The sequence below is a fragment of the Ornithodoros turicata genome, chromosome 2, assembly GCF_037126465.1.
Source record: "Ornithodoros turicata isolate Travis chromosome 2, ASM3712646v1, whole genome shotgun sequence".
Classification (NCBI taxonomy): domain Eukaryota; kingdom Metazoa; phylum Arthropoda; class Arachnida; order Ixodida; family Argasidae; genus Ornithodoros; species Ornithodoros turicata.
In genome coordinates this window covers 97,501,523-97,522,421 of record NC_088202.1, presented here as the reverse complement: position 1 = coordinate 97,522,421, position 20,899 = coordinate 97,501,523, and the positions used below count along the sequence as shown (strand labels likewise).

General features: G+C 45.4%; 1 protein-coding gene across 1 annotated transcript in view; it reads left to right on the top strand.

The window, feature by feature from the left end:
• Positions 1 to 20,899, top strand: part of LOC135385819 (neural cell adhesion molecule 2-like) — a 598,454-nt gene that overhangs the window by 485,115 nt on the left and 92,440 nt on the right. The window contains exons 9-13 of the mRNA XM_064615351.1: positions 1,568 to 1,678; positions 1,869 to 2,072; positions 15,337 to 15,633; positions 18,972 to 19,268; positions 19,358 to 19,648. Coding sequence (XP_064471421.1) covers positions 1,568 to 1,678; positions 1,869 to 2,072; positions 15,337 to 15,633; positions 18,972 to 19,268; positions 19,358 to 19,648 — 1,200 coding nt within the window. The remainder of the gene's footprint in view (positions 1 to 1,567; positions 1,679 to 1,868; positions 2,073 to 15,336; positions 15,634 to 18,971; positions 19,269 to 19,357; positions 19,649 to 20,899) is intronic.

Genomic DNA, 20,899 nt, shown 5'->3' with positions numbered 1-20,899 from the left:
GCGGCATTTTTTATAGTAACGTTTTTTTAAAATGTACTTATCAAGTTATCTTTATAGTAACGTGAATTTCAGAGGTAAATAACAATTAAGACAAACACAAGATTGCAATCTCGACCTCTTCAGAAAGTAGCTGCTAAACGCCAAGGATCTGATGTTCTAGGGAACATCTCAGAAACCTCAGAAGGGGCACCTGGGGACACCTCAGTCTAGGACAGTGCCGATAGAACTCGACAGTTGGTGTGCACAACGCGAGGCTGTGGAGCTTCGTCGTTGACCATAAAGGCTAGGACATGTGGATGAGGGACGGCAGGGTACACGGCATGCAGTACTAAATTTTGGCTGTTGATGCAGCACCAAGATGGCGGAGGGGAGCCAGACGAGTTCTAGTGACGGGCTGAAACACCATGGGCTCGAAGGCGAATGGGACAACGATTGCGCGGCAGGTACATGAGCGTCGAGCGTCAGGGGATGCTGCTAGGAGACCTACCGCTGAGTACTGCTATGAAACAGAAAACTATAGGCGCGGTGTAGACGTGTTGTTTTCTCTGTGTGGCCCTGGTGGAACAGTGGTCATGATGTCTCTTGCAGCACTGTCGGATAGTGGCTGGCTGCTGTCTTGCACGAGGGAGGGACAGCAGGGCCTCGATCTTGAACTCTCATATAGCAAACGCTATCATTATTTTTAAAGCTGGCGTGCTTGTAACGTCAAGCGGGGGCATGTTAAAACCGTTTTGGTATTCCGCGATTTCAAATAAACGCTGCGATTGCCTCTCGCGTGAGAGCTCGTGACGAATCACGGGTGAAGTGATGCTGCATTTAACGCGCGTTACGGGATAACGACGCCTTAAATATAGCGATAGCGGTGGCCAAGTGGACAGCTAACACAGGGCTGTAGGTCGTGTTGGATAGTCGACAGCGGAGCACCGTGAGAGTACATTACTGTGTGACTCGTGAATGAACTGCTGGTGGGCTCCCGAGGAGGAGTTTCGTGAAGCGTGATGCGGCGTCACGCTATGCATGGTATCGGACGGCATGTGACGTACTGTGTCCGATACTGGTCGTGAATGGTCCCGTCACATCACCGGTCATCAGACGAGCATGGAAAGTTCCCGTATGGCGAGCCCACGTGAATGAACCACGGTTCCCGCGCTCATAGATTTATAGAGTGGTCGGCAGGCGGTCTCGAAGCTGTTGCGAAATTTGGAATCACAATTTAAATAAACGAATTGGCTGTCGAACTGAATATGTCGTTTTCCGATTCGCAAAACTATAGTGGCAGTGGTGTCCCTTAACGTATATCCTGATCGGCAATGCTGATGGTACCCTGGGCATTACATCGGCAAGGACCACACTGTGGTCTTTACGCAGATCGATGCCGATGCCGATAACTGTATGTGCGGGTTACGCGGTAGTAGAGTCACGTCTTCGCCGATTCGCTACATATTATTTCATTTCGTTCGTTACGTTAAAGGCACGTTGCAGAATTGCTAGGTTGAACATGCCCGAGAGTGTCCTTCTGAATGCACTATAGGCCGCGATCACAGGACAGTATTTTCTCTTCTTTCAGTGCCTCCAAAGCAAACCATAATCATGGATGAAGCAGGGAAGCCTCTGCAAGACCTCATTGGGCCTTATGACGAAGGGGCTCCGTTGAAGCTCATATGTGAAGCGGATGGAGGTATGGCTTCAATATTGCTGCGCTGTACCCGCAGAGCTAACGTGTCACAATGACAAACAACAACTTTATATTCTGACTATGATGGTTGTGTCACTGTGAGATTTTACGCGAACGTGTTAATGTATGAAGTGTAAGGTTACAAGACTGGCGTCTATGGAACGTACTATAATCGCACGAGATGGTCATCCAGGGTACCCTCTGCCTGTGGTGACCTGGTGGAGAGAAACAACGCTCATTGATGACACCTACCACAACACCAGCGAAGGTTCTTCGCGAAACGAGGTCATCATACCACATTTAGAGCGCACAGATGCCCGTGCTGTATTCACCTGTCAGGCAGCCAACACCAACCTTACGCTGGCAGCCTTCTCTTCCATTGTCCTCGATATGAACTGTAAGTTTATAATTTACATTTATGTCCGAGACCTTATGTGCTTTATGATAATGTGTGTCGAGGCCACAACGACGTAACAGTGTCAGTAAGCACGATATTATCGCTTCGATCATTCATTCATTAAATTATTATTGTCTCCGAGAAAACGATTTGTTGCTCTTTTATGAGCATGTCAATGGGATAATTGTGCTAACATGTAGTTGTGCTTGATTACCGTCGGATTGTGGAGAGTGAATCCACGGGCACTTAGAGTGGCGTCGCTCATAATCCTAGCTGACTCGCGACGCAATTATATTTATCGTTATTTAATTATGATTATCAACTCAGACATAGACACTAGCGTAGACACATAGACACTAATCATAGCTAAACTATCACTAACTAAACATTGACACTAATCATTTGTTGCATCTAATGGAGAACACCTTCAGTATCGTTCTTACTCGCGAAGCTCTCTTTGTTTTGCACGTGCGCAGAACCACCAACGCTATCCCTTACGTACGCAAAGGCGATAGCGTACGATGCACTTAAACTCTCTATTTCTTTTTATGTTTACTGTATTTCAATGAGTTGCAGGTGTCACCGCAATTTCAGCACTGTTACCGTTGTTTGCATTGTTTTAGATTATGTAGTTCGCCCCCTATGTAAAGCATACTGTGAGACGTGTTCCGTTCAGACTCATTAGTATAGAAGTGGAGGAACGAAATGCATTGTATGCGATGAGCGATGAGCACTCATTGCTACAGGGGAACGTGGATAAATAAATTCGTACCCGCACCCGCTGGTGGGCCACCGCAACCGTCAGTGGGAGTACACCCCCATTTTACCCGCAACTTGCAGCGACAGAATTTCTGCAAAAAGTAAAACATGTTTTAAAACATTTGTACATGTGCTCACACACACACATACGTAGGATGATGATGAGGTGGGCGAATAACATGCCCCCCCCCCCCCGAAAAAAAAAAAAAGCTCTTTCCGAGGTAACGACGGGTGAGGGGGCAGTTAACCGAGACTTACCATCGCCGGAGTCTCGTGCGTCGCTCTCGCGCGCTTGGCGTGCCAAAAGAAAGAACGGTGAAAAATAGCCAGAGTAGCGGAAATGATGTCATAGCTCTGCGGCGAAAATTAGCCAGAGTAGCCAGGGAGTACCAAATCTTCTCTACTCTGCTCCGAAGAAGGGTAGCCGTCCTTATGACGCCACACACAAGCTAGCAGACAACGATGCCTCGTCTGCTACCAACCGTCCTATGGACAGACAATTTGGGTGGTGTTCCATTTGGAAGTGTAGGACTGGTTAAAAACTGTCGAATATTTTCAAAATCTGCTAGAGTGGACGCATCTGCGGTAAGTTGTTAAACAGTATGCCACCACTTCCACATCGTCTCGCCCGTCAGCCGAGTCCGCCATTTTGAGCGCAGAGTAATTCTAGCCGTTCGAAAATTACGGTCAAAGGTGGCTACTCTGGAGTCGCGTGATATTAAAGGCCCTGACGTCATTACCCAACTCCCTGGCTACTCGGGTTGAATAAGAAAACGCGCCCCTAGTGTCCTACCGTGAGAATTAAAGGGGCCGTAAACAGGCCACCAAACATTTCTGAAATAATGATACCCCATGAAAGAACGCATCATAATGCCCAAATATACATTTCGTTCGTGCCAGCTCATTGACCCATATAACTGCTTTCAAAGATGAGTAACCAGCGAGCCTCTCCACCACGCATACGTCACATGGCTATGTAGCGTTTTGCCGTCCGATCGGGGGGGGGGGGGGCGAGCTGCGCACATGACGTTTCAAATTATCAGCCACTGAACATACTTCGTTATCAGCCGTGAGTCGGAGTGCTCAGTTTGTTTGTGTGAAACGACGTTTTGCGCTCCGTGGTTCCGAAATTCAACGTCATGGCATCTTCAACATATCCGGCTGGCACAAACGTCAACAGTTGGGCTGCTAACACATGACGCGATTCGAACCCGGGTTCCTCCCAGTCACGACGTGACATGTCCAGCATGCTATCCGCTGTACCACGCGAGCTGGTGACGCGATGGAGCGTGGCTCAAACGAAAGTACAGCAGCCCAGTTGTCGGAACCATTCGAAGATGATGAAGATGTTCCATTGCGCACCTACCTAAGATTCCGAAACTGTAGTCCCGGATATTCTTTTGCGCTCGTGGTGTGCTGCCCGCTACTGCCCAGAAAACGTACTGCGCGTATGATACCTAAATTAAACGCATTTCTTTTTTCAGTTTGAGGCTGTAACTGTTTAGATCTTGAATAGAAGAACATTCAAGTTCATCTAGTCCAATTCCGCATTTGAAATAAAATCATACGTGGAACACTCGATCGTAATTGGTGAGGAAAGCGCTACGTCAAAATGGCGTAAAGTTAGAGCGCGGGGCGGAGCTAAAATGCGAAAGAGTGCAGTGAATATTTCATTCGTATGCAAGCGCCTTTCGTGTTTGAATGTTAGTAATTGCAAGGAGTTTTCACTGCATAAGTTTCAATAGTATAACACAAAGAAATGTGCACCTTTTGTACCTGTTCACGACCCCTTCTTTTTTATAACACCGTCCCTTCTTGTTCTTCTTCCAGTAGTTTATAGTAGCAACACTGAACCCTGTAGACCTTTTTAAAGCAAGCGCCACCTGTAGCACGCAAGGGATTATGGGAATGAACGACTCATGAATACGTAACACTCCAATACGGAACACAATTCCCATACAGATTCTTATAGATGGGACGAATCCAGAATTTTCCAAATCTGAATCTGAATCCAAGGAAGGTTCTGCGAATCTACGAATCTTTCGAATCCCTTCCTAAGAAAAGAGCATAAAAAGCCCGGGAAATAACACCGGAAAACGGGAAGTGCTTTCGAGCTGAATTTGATATAATTGTTTAATGAAAAACAAATTTAATAATAGTTCACTTTCAGAAGAAAACATACCCATTTGCTTCTTAAATGTAATTCACGTTGTTCATCGACTACAGGAAGTACATAAACTCTTTTCTGTCATAAAGTCTGAATTCTTTCCTCACAACTAAGAAACGATCAAAAGGAAAACAACGCTACTTTTAAACTTGCAGTGTAAGAGTTTCTGCCTGACCCCTTTCATTCCACAGCAATATAAAAGCAATGTAAACAATCAAACAAACAAGAAAATGGAGCTGAAAGTTTTAAAACAATGGGCGCGGTGCCCGCCGACCAATCAGGCCGGTGGACTGCGGAGGCGCCAATTTGAAAAACAAACAAACAAACGTGGTCGGTGGATTCGAAATATTCGATTCGCTGTTTTGGCACTGAGATTCGATTCCCGAATGTCGCATCCCTGCCTAGGACTTGAGGATTCGCGGATTCGTTTGGCTCATCTCATCCCTTATAGTGACTTATAAACGCGAATTTTTACGCTGACGCGAAGCAAATACAGTGAACCCTCAATTTATGAAGACCATTAGTTTCTTGAAAAATCTATATATTTGTAATGCAAATTGTGGCATGCAATAAAGAAAGTAGAAAGCAGGCCATGCATAACATAACAGATGATAATGGAGGTAGAAGGGAAAAGCATATTTTATTTGTGAAGTGTTTCTAGGGTGCCTTGTGATTTGTTGATACCGGACGGGTGAAGAGCGTTGAACTTGTATATGAGATAAGACTCCCTATCACGTCTGTCACGTGTGGATCTAAACCCGGTTTCTAGAATATATAGTTTAATGTTGTCAAATTGTGACCAGGAACGTTAAAGTGTTCGCGACTGCTTTGGGGAGTTTGTTGGACGTGTCGGTTCTGTGTCCGGTAAGGCGGTTGTTCATTTGTTGGCCGTTTCACACAATGTAATTGCATAGAGCAGTCGCCGCATTCAATGCAGTATATAACATTTGAGCTTGTGCATGTGAATGCGTGGTTAACGGGGTGCGTGTAATTGCTCGCAGTGCTTTTGATGGAGTTAGCGTGTTGAACGTGCTTGATATTAGACAACGTGATATCACTGAATGTATCACTTAATTAATCACGATATGACTAATATCACTAGACAACGGCAACCTCGTCACAACCCTGTACAAAAAGCCAACTGACAAACAACAATACCTTCACTTCAAGAGTCACCACCCGCGTCACTGTAAGGTTGGAATTCCTAATGGGCAGAGTGTAAGACTACGCAGAATTTGTTCAAACGACACAGATTACGCTGAGAAGCTTGACGAACTCTGCAGTACACTTGCCCAAAGGGACTATCCAGACTCCCTCCTAACCGAATTCCGTCGCAAGGCACTCACACTCGATCGAAACGAGGTTCTGGAAAACCGAAAAAATCCCGACGCGTGCCAAATAAGCTTCATCACAAGATATTCCAACGCACTTCCAAACATCAAAACCATTCTACAGAAGCACGAGCCCCTCCTCCAAAGCAGTGACCGACTTAACAACATATTCACAAATCCCATACAGGTGACATACCGACGCGCAAGAAACCTGGCAGACTCCTTGGTCAATGCCAAAATCAGCAAAACGAGCGCCCCGTACACGGGAACACGACCCTGCAACCTCCCGCGCTGCAAAACATGCAAGCACGTTCAACACGCTAACTCCATCAAAAGCACTGCGAGCAATTACACGCACCCCGTTAACCACGCATTCACATGCACAAGCTCCAATGTTATATACTGCATTGAATGCGGCGACTGCTCTATGCAATACATTGGTGAAACCGGCCAACAAATGAACAACCGCCTTACCGGACACAGAACCGACACGTCCAACAAACTCCCCAAAGCAGTCGCCGAACACTTTAACGTTCCTGGTCACAATTTTGACAACATTAAACTATATATTCTAGAAACCGGGTTTAGATCCACACGTGACAGACGTGATAGGGAGTCTTATCTCATATACAAGTTCAACGCTCTTCACCCGTCCGGTATCAACAAATCACAAGGCACCCTAGAAACACTTCACAAATAAAAATGCTTTCCCCTTACCTCCATTATCATCTGTTATGTTATGCAAGGGGGGGGGGGGGGGGGGGGGGGGGGGGGGGGGGGGGGGGGGGGGGGGGGGGGGGGGGGGGGACCACTGCTTTCTACTTTCTTTATTGCATGCCACAACTTTGCATTACAAATATATATAAAAAAAAAAACAGCAACCTTTGCTGGTTCTGGAATTTTTCCCCACGTAACCACTAACCTCCTTATCTTTCGCTATGCTTGCCAATTCTTGCCTGTTGTCCCGTTTCGTCCACGTGTTCGTGAACCTTCCATTTTTCTGTAACCGGTCTGTAGCCTAGATCACTACGTTCACATAATCCCCTCCACACTCTAACAAAGCAGCCATTCACTCCGGCCGTAAAAACCCGTACGGAACCTTTCTTCCCTCCGGGCTGTTGACCCACAATTCGCATGAACCTTTAAACACGTCACACCTAACCCTTTAAATACCATGCCAATGATGAGGACGGTGCCCAGAAGAAGACGTTCATAAATCGAGGGATTCATAAATCGGGGCACAAGGGGTGCGGAAGAGAAATGAACTGAAACACGACACGAAATGCACTAGATTACGTTTATTTTTAAAAATACACCGTAAAGGCCCGTTCCGACATACAGCGCTTTGCTCTAGAGCACTGGAAAATAGCGCTGTTTTTCCCTCTTCTCCCGGCTGCGACTCGATGGAAAACAGCGCTTGGCGAAGTTGAGCTTCGGTGAACTTTCCCATCGCTGTCTCCCAGCGACAGGCTCCCTGAATCAATGAGAACGCGGCGTCGCGTTCACGTGACGGGGCTGCCTTTTTTTTTTTTTTTTTTTTTTTTCGTACGATACGTGAGATCACCAAGTACAGCGCTGGGACAAGCGCTGGAAGTGCAAACCCCACAGTGGAAATACAGCGCTGTTTTGCAATGCTGTGGTGCAGCGCTGTGGAGAAAAGCGCTGTATGTCGGAACGGGCCTTAATTGTGCTGTGCAGCATAGATTCGGCTGTATTTATTCTGTTCAGAAGACACGACAGAAGTCCTGCACTTGACTCGTGCGCCTGGCCCTCGAAGTACCGTATCGCATTGAGGATGTGATTCCAGTTGAGCTGTCATACCTTCGGAACAGTATCGCTAGTTATCTTCACTATCGCCATGGTCCCCCTCGGCACCATCGTTTGACAAAAGTAAAGCACCATCATCAAGCAGCTCACATACGTGTTTACTGTGAGCACAGTATATTCACGCCTCTGTTCTCACTCATTCATTCTTGTAGCAGTGGGACACTGCGCGGGTGGTTGACCTTCATTCTTTGTTCATCTGTGTTGAGTCGATCCCAGTAGTTCCCCTGGATGGCTCTGCCGTACCCTTTTATAAATCGAGTTCAGAAAACTTGCGTTTTTACGGTTCGTCCCTGAAAATCCCTGAAAATCGGATATCGAGGGTTCATACACCGAGGGAGAAATACGTTTGGTTCCTAGCCGTTCATAAACCGAAGATAATCGAATATCGAGGGTTCATAAAACGAGGGTTGACTGTATTTTAATTTGTATACTCTTGTAGGTCTGAACCTTTAATCATTACGGCAGAATGCTTGCGGTTGTTGGAACGGCCGACGGCCTGCGTTTTCAGCCGAGTATCCACGCCCACACCACGTCTGTCGAGTGTGCGAAACTGATAGACATGGCAACAGCTAGTGCGGTCTGATTGCGATAATGTGAGATAATCGTTAGATAATACATTTTGGCAAGATAAAACAACGGAACGATGCGCGTGTAAGAATGAACAATTGGCATCAATCTCTTTCATATGACTTGCAAATTATTTTAAACCGCTTTGCTAATCCCACACACTTCCTCGGTTTACAAACCGCTCTTTGCTTTATTAGCATTCCTATAATTTTTACACGAACACACGACTGAGTCGTGTGTTCGTGTCGTTCCTCTGTCTGCCCAGACTGAGGCTTTTACATAACGATAATGATGGTGTACATCAGCTCGCGTGTTGCCGAAAAGAAATGAGTTTAAAGGCATTTCCGTCGGTGCGTGCTGTTTCGCTTGGTGATCAGTGTCAACTTCGTGAAGTAAGTGAAAGCCACAGGTGCACCAGTGGAATTCCAAATGACTATGTGTAATATGAAAACAAAAAAAGGATTTCGTTTTCAAGTGTGTTTTGCCTAGAAAAGTGAAAAAAAAAAAAAACAGAAAGAGTTAACAAGTAACTTAGCAACAGGGTCGTACAATGTCAGCACACTGGATGTGGGCTATACGGATTTACCTGCACTACGCGTGGATGTATTGCGGGTCCACACGCATTTTACCCGCAACTAGCACAGCGACACCAAATTTCTAGCCGCAAATCGCAAAAGTGCGCGGTTTCCGGCTGGTAAATGCAGGTATATCCGCACCCACGTTGACCTCTACTGGTTGCATGGTTTCTCTTACAGGGGTACGCGGCTGTCAACGAGAAAGTCGCAATGAGATGCACCTTTACAAAACAATACAATAAATCAATGTCATCCAGAGCATTACGTGCACGAGGAAGTTCTTATACCGCAGCGATATGTTTCTCCGTGTATTCTTTTTATCAGACCTCTGCGATGTGCTTCGATGGTAAAACGCGATTGCGATATGAATTATGCTGTTTGCGAGCTGAGATAGCGTAACATTTGTAGTGTGATCATTATTGGAGTTGCGCAAAAGCCTGATGGAGATTTCATGCAACTCATTTGTATACTTGCGCACCATAGTTCTTCCTCTGGGCGCTACATTTTGTGCTCCCCCCGTTTGGGTGTCGTATCTTAAAAATAAATGTGAGAATTTCCGTCTTCAGCTTACGTAAAATGCAGTGTTCGCTGACACGAATTGCGTACTTTAAATGTGGAGCCCGCTGTGCTTACAAAAAAAAATCCAAAAAGCAAATGTGTTTATATAAAACCCCTGAAAGCAATGGTAAAAATGACGCCTTCAATTTTACATTCAGGCACTCCATCCCTGAGCCCGCGAACTCTCGTTCCCGGCATCTGCTGCCATGCGTGCCATTCGTCCAAATTACTATTTTCTTTTGTCGATACAACTCATGGACTGCCGTTTACAAGCAATTTCCCATGCTTTTACGAAGGGAGCAATTTTCGTTCTATACGGTGATCATCCAATTTGCGCTCATACAATCCATTTCGGAAACACAACCAAAAGTGGCGCAAAGAGCACCAACGATATCGAAAATGCGATGGCGTCATCGAACGCTCCTCTTGTTTCTACTGCTCCCCCTTTTCGACGAGCGCCCATAAGTGGCTTGATGTATTCATTACGACACACAAATTGGTTTTATTTTCTCGACTGAGATTTCCTCCCCTCTGTTTCGAATTTATCTCCAATTTCCATTTTTGTTTCGTCTTAACAGTTGTGAGGCGAATTTCATATGACTTGTAAAGTCACTGAGTAAGGTGTTTGCTTCGGCGCTTATTGCATTGCGTGACTTATTACTTACACACCAATATGAATGGCACTTGTTTCTCCTTCCTTATGCCTTTTTCTTTTCTTTTTTTTTTTTTGCCAACATCAACATGTCCTTCCTTATGACTTTCCAGGTATCTGTTGCCGCTGTGTGTTTTGCTTAGTAAGTACACAGATCAGTTTTTCTTTCTTTCTTTCATTTATTTATTTATTCATGCTACAGCCTGCGTTAGCAGTCCAAGTAGGACGGGAATCATACGAAAACAATCGATAAGAACACTTTTCTTCGACACTATGTATGAGCGAGGATAAAATGATGCTGTTTCTGCATTTTTCTATTCCATTCACGTACCGTGCACTTGAAAGACGAGAAGAAACAACTGCATGTAGCACGAATGTCCATAAGGGGTTTGCTATAGCTGTGTGTTGTAGCTCCTGTTTGCACAAAAGTTGCCTAGGATCTGAACGTATTTGTACCGTAAATGAATTCGAATCGACCTTCGCCAAACAATGTTGCCACTTGCCAGGCGACTTGGTGGATTGAGCAGCGCGTGATTATCATACTTGTTTCAACTAGAAACTGATTTTATTATGCTCGTCACATGGGGTAACAATATTTTGGAATAATACTATGTGACTGCAATGACCTAAATTTGGTAGGATCCTGAAGAAATGATATTTGGTCTGTGCTAGCACTTCAAAAGGAAATAAATGGAAATAAATATTTCTGCATTTAACTAAGTGACAATGACTGTGAGTCAGGAGAGTTCCGTTTTTGCAAAACCTATCGTATCAAAAACTACAATTTCTTCCCTGCTCAGCCTCCTTTCCCCCTGATTTGTTCATGAAGTTTTTGTTGCTGGTTTGAGTTGGTTGTGCTTGTTTGACCCTTGTGCTCCTTTGCATATGTCCTGGTGCTATACAGGTCAGATTGTTGGTGACTGCACCTGTACATGTTGTTCACTTTTCACTTATCGTCGGGGCTGGGGACACGGCTGTCTAAAATCAGCACTCCGTGGTTTATCCCATCTCAAATCTCCAGGTGTTGCAGGACTACTTCTTTCGAGGAATACACACGTGCAGCACATGGTATATCTTCAAATACAATATTGGCACAACACTTTGAAGCGCAACTGAGGTAACGTGGGCCGCGGAACTACACAGTAAATCATTTTACACCTTTATTTGCTCAAACAAAGTGTATTCTTATAAAAACACCCTTTTCTATTCCACAAAGAGTGCAAAAAGTGCATTACTAAAGGCGTAATATCGACATACACCGCGTCGTATACAATGTGGATCATTAAGGGTGTAAAGTGTGGTGTTGAAACAGGTGTTTTCCGTCGAATGCACCTTTTTTACACCCATTTGAATTGGGAGTACGGTGTTGAAAATGGTGTTTTATTTCATGAGAGAAAAATTACGCTGGTTTCACAGCTCCGCTCAGCAAGTAATCACATTATACACGATAACCTGAGTTAAAAACACAGTATTTGACAGGGAGGGATGTTAGAAATTTAGCTTATACCTTTGACTCGTTGCAAGCGTGGGTGTTAATTGCAAAAGCACATTCCCGCCACCGTTACAAACGTTTCCCGCCCCACCACATGTAACGAACGTGCCCCAACAAATTGTATTTCAGTATATGATACATCCGACACGCCAATATAGGCTACTGAGGGTGCCCCAGGTCTCTCTATGCCTCTGCACCACTCACGTTGGTCCCACAGTGTTAACAAGCTAACGAGGCGTGCCTGCGACGCATTGCACTCCGGTTTAGGTTCTACGATGGAACCACGGCTGGAAGTCTACCGCGTTCGCGGTGCTGCTTGCCATAGAAGCAAGAACGTCGAACTGTATGTCTCGGCCAGTGGTGTCGTTATGCTGCCGCGGAAGCTCCTATTACACTATTTTCGAGGGAATATTTGCTAGCAAATAATTCCATCATAAAAGGCGTTTTCAATAGAATATCCCATTTTAAGGATGTTTTTGTTTTTAAACACCCATTATAACAGTGTTTTATTAGGAGTACAGTTAACTAAAGGGTGCATTAGAAAACACCCATCATTTGAGTGTAAAGGCAACACCAAAAAGGTGTGCGCCATGGGACAAGCCATTTACACCAAAAAAGTTTACTGTGTACTGACTGCCGATTTTAGCTAACCCTGTCCCCAACAGTACGTTCTTTCCTTCCCCAAAGTCAGGGAAATGTACTCGCTATCTGTACACCAGCAGGCTTGCTTGTTACTTCTTTGATTGAAAGCTCGCATGCATCTCGCATGGTAATTGAAGAATAGAAGAAAGCATGTCTTCGTTCATCTGTTTAACCATCTGGGATTGGGAAGCATGGGCGACACCACAAACGTTTCTCCGTGTACAAACATTCGCACTCTGGAAGTGAGTATGTAACTACCAGGTGACTAATTACCTGAAGTGCATTAATGAACTTTTTAATTAGGAAATCCAGGGCAAAAGGGAGATAGCAGATTGAGTGACTGTCCTCGTTGAACGCCATTCCACGTTTAAAAAATCCTGAAACACGCACGCGCGTCAAAATATCGATCCCCGAAATTTTATATGCAGATGAGCCGAAACCGAAAAAGCGCACCTCAGGAGCGCATCACCCTCGCCGACGGAGGCATATCTGGACCGGAATGCGGTCTGGCGCGCTGAGCGGCACCTACTCCAATCATCTACATTGCTCCAAAGCACGTGGCCCTATGACGTGAAATGAGCGCTGTATTCACCGCGTTCCCGGTCGCCGCGGTTTCGGATTCGGCTCATTTGCATATCAAAATTCGTGGATTGGCATTTTAACACACGTGCGTGTTTCCGGATTTGTTAAACGTGAATTGGCTTGTAACGATAGTCTCTCAATGTGCCATCTCGCCTTTGCCCGAAATCCCCTAATTAAAAAGTTAATTAATGACTTTTAGGTAATTAGTCATCTTGTAGTTGCACACTTTCCTCCAGAAGATGTCCGCCTGGCCGTAGAACTCAACTCGAAAGACGACATCTATGCTGCTCTCATAGTTCTTTTTATAAAAATTCTGTAAAGGCTAAAAAATAAAACACCACGTATATTCATCATCTCCTTCGTCACGGTTGTATCTTTATTACTTCATAATTATTGAGTTAACAGTTAAAACAGTTAACAGCTTTGAAAAATCATCTACGAGACCCTCTCGAAGCGTAACGCCTCTTCTGTTACATGTCGTGTTTTTGAACATTATTGCTGTGTATTCATGAACCCTATACGCTCTTATTGAGAGAAGCAGCATATTGCGCCATACCGTTGCTTTGTGTTTTATGTTGCTTTTGTGTTTATCCGCACCTCCTATATCGCAATGACAAGGCGAAGGGAGTCAGAAATGCGCGGCTGCTTACGGTTGGCACATGTGCTCTATATATGCATATCTTTCAACTGTTTCTGCTGTTCAGAATGCATGAATTCTATTTCCGTGTTTGTTCTTCCTGGCGTAAAACTGAGCACGCTGCTGCAGTCATAGCCAGTAAATATAACGAGGGAAACTCGTTGGATTCCTCTCTCCATTTTGTATCTCGAAGAATTGAATATCACCAGGATGTGTCCTGGTATTCCGCACCTTCTGGACCCGTTCCAGGGTTAAGCATTTGTATGAAGGCACGGTATTTCATTAGTACACAGTAAGAACTGCCAGTAAAGAGAAATATTGTAAGTTGAATATCATCCATCGCGTCAGCAGTTGGTCTACTTTAAGTGTACGCACCTATCACCATGCTGAGGAGGAAAAGTGTTGAGACGACATCAGTGGTTGAACGAAGTAAAACATTTGAAAAATGCAGATTAACAGATTAACACAGTATCGTACTGCCCATTGAAAACGAAAAAGAAACACATGAATTGGCATCGGAGCGCAAGACCAATCATACAGACTGGTTCGCCTAACGTTTCACACGGACACTAACCTCCAAAGCTAAAGAGAAAGTGTACCTCCAGAACACGGGGGGGGGGGGGGAGAAATCACGTGACTTGACTTCTCTTCCATTTTCCATGGGAATGTCTGAGCAAAAATGCCGTAGACCAGCCTTCGTTGGGTTTCAAAATAACCGGTGTTAAACTGCAGCACGGATTGAAAGTGAATGACAGGGAAGCACGGCGTTCTCTCTCCCTTCCTTTCTTGATTTTTCTTTTTCCCACTGAACATATGTCCCCTGTTTGAACCATTCGCTTTCAGCTTGCTTCGCAATACGAATCGAAGATTCACGAAAGAGATTTTCACGAGATTACTTAGGGTTGCGGTGACCACGCGGATGTTTTGTACTTTTTGCTACACGTTGCGTGCAGTTCAGTTCAAGCCGATCAATGAAGCCGGATTCATTAGTGTAAGCTCGAGTCGTAGCCGACGGGTAGTTAAGCTTCGGCAGATACTTCAAAAGGAGACGAGTAGTTCAACGAGTATAGTTCCGAAGCGTTTCCTTAGCGAGTATATCTTTTCGCTTTGCACTATTGACAGTCCGCCGTCGTTGGTAGCAAACAATTTGTACAAACGCACCCGCTATCACCATGTCAACTGTCCCAGGACGTATTAGTGTCACGACTCAACAATACATTCACATCCCTCTTCAAAGGATTGTCGCCCGTAACGAGATCAACTTCCACATGATGGCAGGCAAAGATTCGAAATAGAGGGAGCGTTCTCTAACGGTATGCAACCGATGAAGCGCAGAAGGTCTTTCCATGAATCGTTCTTGATTTGGAAGCATTTTCTCGAAGCACTTATTGCAGCAGACAATTGCCGCAGTTGAAGACCAGTATTTATTTTTATGAGATATATTCGCATCACGCTTGTCGGTCTTTGTTTCCCAGTGAAACCACTAGAAGCGAAGATAACAAACATCCCGGGGCCATTACCAGAAGGTCACCGAGTGGAACTGACGTGCCACTCCCGAGGTTCCCAGCCGCCTGCCCGTGTCACCTGGTGGAAGGGTAACGAACAACTGATCCGCACTGTGGACAAGATGGACGCCTTCGGAAACGCCAGCAGCAGCACGCTCATATTTGTGCCTAGCGCGGAAGACGATGAGAAATTACTCACTTGTAAAGCGGACAATCCCCAACTGCCCGACAGCACCGTGGAGGACTCCATTTTCCTCTCCGTCACCTGTAAGTGAGCTCCTTCTGGCGATTGTTCTGTACCATTGTATTTGCTATGCAATCCAGAAATATTCAGTGACAAGCCTGATACAACCTTTTGAAAGACGTACTCGGCATCAGGCTGCATATAATTAACGGTTATGATGGGACAGCTGCACTGACGTTTCCCCGCCTGTTAAGCTAAACCATGCCAGGAGATGAAAGTCCACTGGTTACACTGAGCGATGACCATCGTAACAGCATATCTTCGTGGAATGATGAAGTGGTGTCTCACGTAATCTGTAAACCACTAATAAGGAATGGTTGTGCTCATATCAGTGTGATGTAATGGTTAGCGGTTACCTGACTGGTAATGGTTGTGCTGTGCTGCACTTCCTGATTTTCGTTTTTGCTTGTCCAAAGGACATCCGTGATAGAATGTCATAGTTCGACATCCGATTCATAATCCGATATCTATAAAATGGTATACAGTGAACCCTCGTTATTATGACCATGGTCGTTCCCGAAAAATTTGGTCATAATGCGGAATTGTCATATTAACGGGGAGCATTTGCAGAGGTTTCACTAAATTGTTCCCCAGGAGTATGGTCGTAAAGCGCGTATGTCAGATTATCGGGGGTCATATTAACGAGGGTTCACTGTATTCCTAGACATCATATAAGTTCCCTCCGTCAAGGGAAATAAATTCCGCAGTCCGCACCACGACCATACTTTTCGTCGATTGAAATTGCAATATGCATGTTCGTCTGATCGTGATACTGACGAACTTCTCCTAATCAAACCGAAATGCCGAACGTTAGAAATCCATTCATACGTTCAAGGTACGTAACACCGTTATCGAAATGAATTTTCCCGAAGCTCGCACAGCACCAAATACTGCTCGCTTCTCTTTTTTTCTTTTTTTCATCCAGAAACAACATCGACGTCTTCCGTCGGTACCATTCTCCCCCGAAAATAACTCAAGGTTGCTATAAAACATTTCTTTTTCCGCTTATTTTACTCGATATCACACTTTATGCTTTTCGTTTCTTTTTCGTAGAACATTCGTAAAGACCTCGCCGAAGCAAAAATAAAACCAGCAACGATCGTGTCTGGTACCATCTACAATACGTGCCAGTTATCTAAAAGCTGGCGTTCGTACTGCTCTGTTCCACGATATCAAGCAGTTCCCTAATATTTTCTCAATTTGCGTTGATGCCGAAAATTGCTATTAGGGAAATGGTAACGAAGTTTTCTCGTCATTGCTGTCTTCCGAATGTGGGAGCCTGTGTTTATATGGCCCCTCACATCGGCGCTTCTTTCCTTCTGTAATTCTTTTTTTCTTTCCTTGCTTTCTTCTTCTCTCTTTCCGGGAGCATTTTGCTCGCAGAAGAGAACAGAAGCACCTTCCACCGTGGTTTCTCGCTGTAAGGGCAGAGTAAAAAAAGGTCGGAATGAGAGAAAGAAACGTAATCAGCGTTTCCCGCCAATGGAAGGACTTTTCGTGCAAGAAACGAAAAAAAGTGAAAACTTCCATTTCAGAGCGCCGTTTGGAAGAGATGATGGAAGGCAGAGACGTTTTCTTGTTGTTTTCTTGACGGCTGGAGGTAGGCAATTCAACGGAATACGCGCTGTGAGGCCCCGCGCGGTGGCAGTTCTAGAAACTCGTAAAGATAAATGCAAGGCAGTACCGTATTCATGGACATAGGTTCTCAAATGTGGCCGCTGATGCTCAAACACGGAGACTGCTAGTCGGAGCATGGGTAGGCCTCATGTAAGTTGTACAACGGTGTCGCTGTGTACGTCGTGTATCGTCGCTGAAACAGTGTGGATTCGTATGTGCGATAGGAACCCGGTTGATATTCCCACACCCATCGGAACGTTCGTGTTACGTCCCTGGTACAAGTTGAGTGCATTAAAGAAAACGTGCTCATATCATATAGATGCTCGAGGAACACAACAAAAAGGGTATCGAATGTGTTTCAGCGATGTCGTTCGCTCGCGGGAACAGTTCATGACTGAGTTACAATAGTGCACAGTTGGCAGGAAGTGCGCAAGTATGACCGATCATATTCATGTGCACGCATACATAGATATTGTTAAGTATGAAATGATAATTCAATATGACAGTATGAGAGATGCAGCGATAGGTATACTGTTTATGATAAAAGAAGGAAGGAATGCGAAACTGATGATGACGATCGTTATGATGAGAGCGCTCATTCCGTCTCACAACATTTTTTTCTTCGGGCAATTTCGGTGTGCTTAAAATGTTATTGCGCAGAGATGTCATATAGAAATAGGAACAGGAGCGTCACCTCACACAAAGCGCTGACCATGAATGTTGAATCACGGTGTTGACAGTGAATTATCACGTTCGTCAGTGTGTATGAAACGCGGCCTGTAGGATGACAGGAATTGCAATGTCTCTGCTGCTCTATAATACAGGTGTCTTTTCTAAGCGTAATAATTGTTTTTAAAGCTATGAGAGGGTGCAGATGCCATTTTTACAGGTAAGTCATACGACCAGGCTGACATCCTGTCGGAGATGGTATGCAACTAATAGATGTCTAAATACCTAAATTCATTAAAATGCATTACATTAGGTTTTACGGGAAATGTGAGATATCAGACTTGGAGCCAGTAATTTTAAGAGTCACTTTTAAGAAACCTGAATCGAGCACGTGCTTCGAGGTATCAGTCACCAACTTTCCCTATGCAAATGAGCCGAAATCGAAACCATCACATCAGGAGTTTATCTGGGCCACAAAGTGGTTTATCTGGCTGGCAGATCAGCGCCTACTCCAGTCAGTTCCCTCGCTTCAAAGCACACGATCCTCTGACGTGGAATGAACAATGTTCTCCCCATGGTCGAGATGCGCTTGGTTTGAGTTTTGACTCATTCGCATATCAAAATTTGGCAACGGCAATCTGAAAAAATTGGATTGAAAAAAACATGGATTTAAATAATGGCTGGCTCCAATTCGGCTATCTCGCATTTCTTCGTGCATTTTGTCGCGCACGCTCTCCATCGTCCTTTATCACAACGTCGTAGCTAGTCCTAGAAGAGCACGAGGAAATACAGAATTGTCGTACGAAGGTTGCTTCTAACCTTTCCTTGCGGTTCATATTGCCTGAAGTTGTCAATCATTGATTTACCAGAGCAAACATAACCCTGCAGGCGTAAACCTTCCGCGGCGTTGATAAGTATCGCGACAAAGAGGAATGCGTGACGTTTTCGATTGCAGACATTACCGTTGATTTTGAGACAGATAGTCATTGGTGTGGCTTAGTCACTAAACTCGAAGAAATTTCTACGTTAGATATTATCGTTAAATGGAGCTATGTTTGCGTCTTACCTTTCGCAGATGTGCCAAAATTATCGCTTAGTGTGACGTCCTTGCATAAGAACGGCGCCATCCTCGAAGGCACGGATGTCCTCCTAGAATGCACCGTTCAGGCCAACCCTACAGTGCGGGAAGTGTGGTGGAAGCACAACGGGCGACTTCTAGACCCGAGCCAGGAGTCATCGCTGGACGTCATCTTTGGGAACCAGTCACTGAAGCTGCTGCGCATCAAGAGGTCTCAAGCGGGAGTATACCAGTGCCTTGCGAGCAACACGCAGGGACAGGGAGAGAGCAACGAGCTCCAACTAAGGATACGTTGTAAGAACTTTTTCGCACTTTGTAGCTCTTGATAACTTGAGCGTTGAATTTGTAGAGCTAATCATAGTCCCCTATTTTTTGTGTTTCAGTCACGCCAGTATGCCGCGAGGGACAGAAGACTATCTATGGCGTAGCCAGAGATGAGGCTGCAAGAGTATCCTGTGAGCTAGAAGCAGATCCCCCTGACGTACACTTTCAATGGAGGTTCAACAACACGTTCGAGGAACGCCACTTGACGGCGCTATCCGTTGACCAGGGACTGCGTAGTGTGGCTTCATACATTCCTCGAACCCGCAACGATTACGGCACATTGTACTGCTGGGGCAAGAACAATGTCGGAACACAGGTCAAGCCGTGTGTCTTCACCATCATGGCCGCTGGTAAGTACATGAGCATTCATTATATATCAGACAAGGTTCGTAGAAAACCGAAGTAAGCGGAGATATGGCAAGGCAACGTTTCGAAGACGTCTTATTAGAATATGGCAGTGGCGTAGAGGCATACAAGTGTTGGAAATTGGGGTAAATGCATGGAGGAAGGAAACACTGGGGCGGCTCTTCCGACCCAATCAGGGATGCTCCTGTCTACCACGTGACCGCTCATGTGACCACAAAAGCATAGCGACTCCCAAAGCCACATCGAAAGCAGACGACGCGAGCTCCCGTTGTCTTACCGTTCAGATATCAACATTGTGTTGAACGCGCGCGTGCAGTTTTATTTCTGTGTGTTCGAAGGTTTCCTATTCTATTACAAGACGAGTCACGGTCTGCAGGACTAGAAACATCACGCGTGGCAGTGGTGACTACGTTTGTGTTTGTTGCTCAAGTGGTAAAATATACCATCAATCAAACTTGTACAACAATGGACGAAATCAAATGAACCTGCTGCACAGCGCCAGGTCGCAAGCGAACGATTCAAGGTGACACAAACACACGCAGGGACCCGAAACAACCGATCAAGTACGTACTTCCAGTGGCATGGCCGAGTGGGCTAAGGCGTCCGCTCGTTGGTGGTAACCAAGGTCGTGCTGTAGACTGGAAGGTGGTGGGTTCGAATCCTACCGCCGGCTGTGCTGTCTGAGGTTTTCCCTGGGTTTTCCGAAGACTTTCCAGACGAATGTCGGCACAGTTCCCCCTGAAGTCGGCCCAGGACGCATACTAACCCCCCTGTCCCCCACTCCTTCCTGCTATCCTCTCTCCGTCTGTCCACATCTGTACGTCGCTCATAGCCACAGTTGCTTCGCGGCGCTAACACCCAACCAAAAAAAAGTACGTACTTACGAATCAAACGTTATTTGAAGACGATGACATTCCCTGACGCTATTCCCGTGACAGAGCTGCTTTCCGCTGAGCAGCAGCCGGGGCAGGAACACGTTACCATAACGTTGGTTCCGCGATTGTGCTCACATTTTAACAGTAAATCACTTTGGAAAAGTACAAAACAGCGCGATAAACAAGCGTTTTAAACGCGAGAATTTAGGCAGGATCAGGTAGTGGACAAGAAGTAATGGCCGTGTTGCCTCGAGCGACCGCCAGAGGGGTCCCAGGCACATATGTTCGAAGCGGCCGCTCCTGTGTTCCCTTCTCTCATGGGTAAATGAGAGTGTCCGCAAGGAATCTATAGGACCCGAC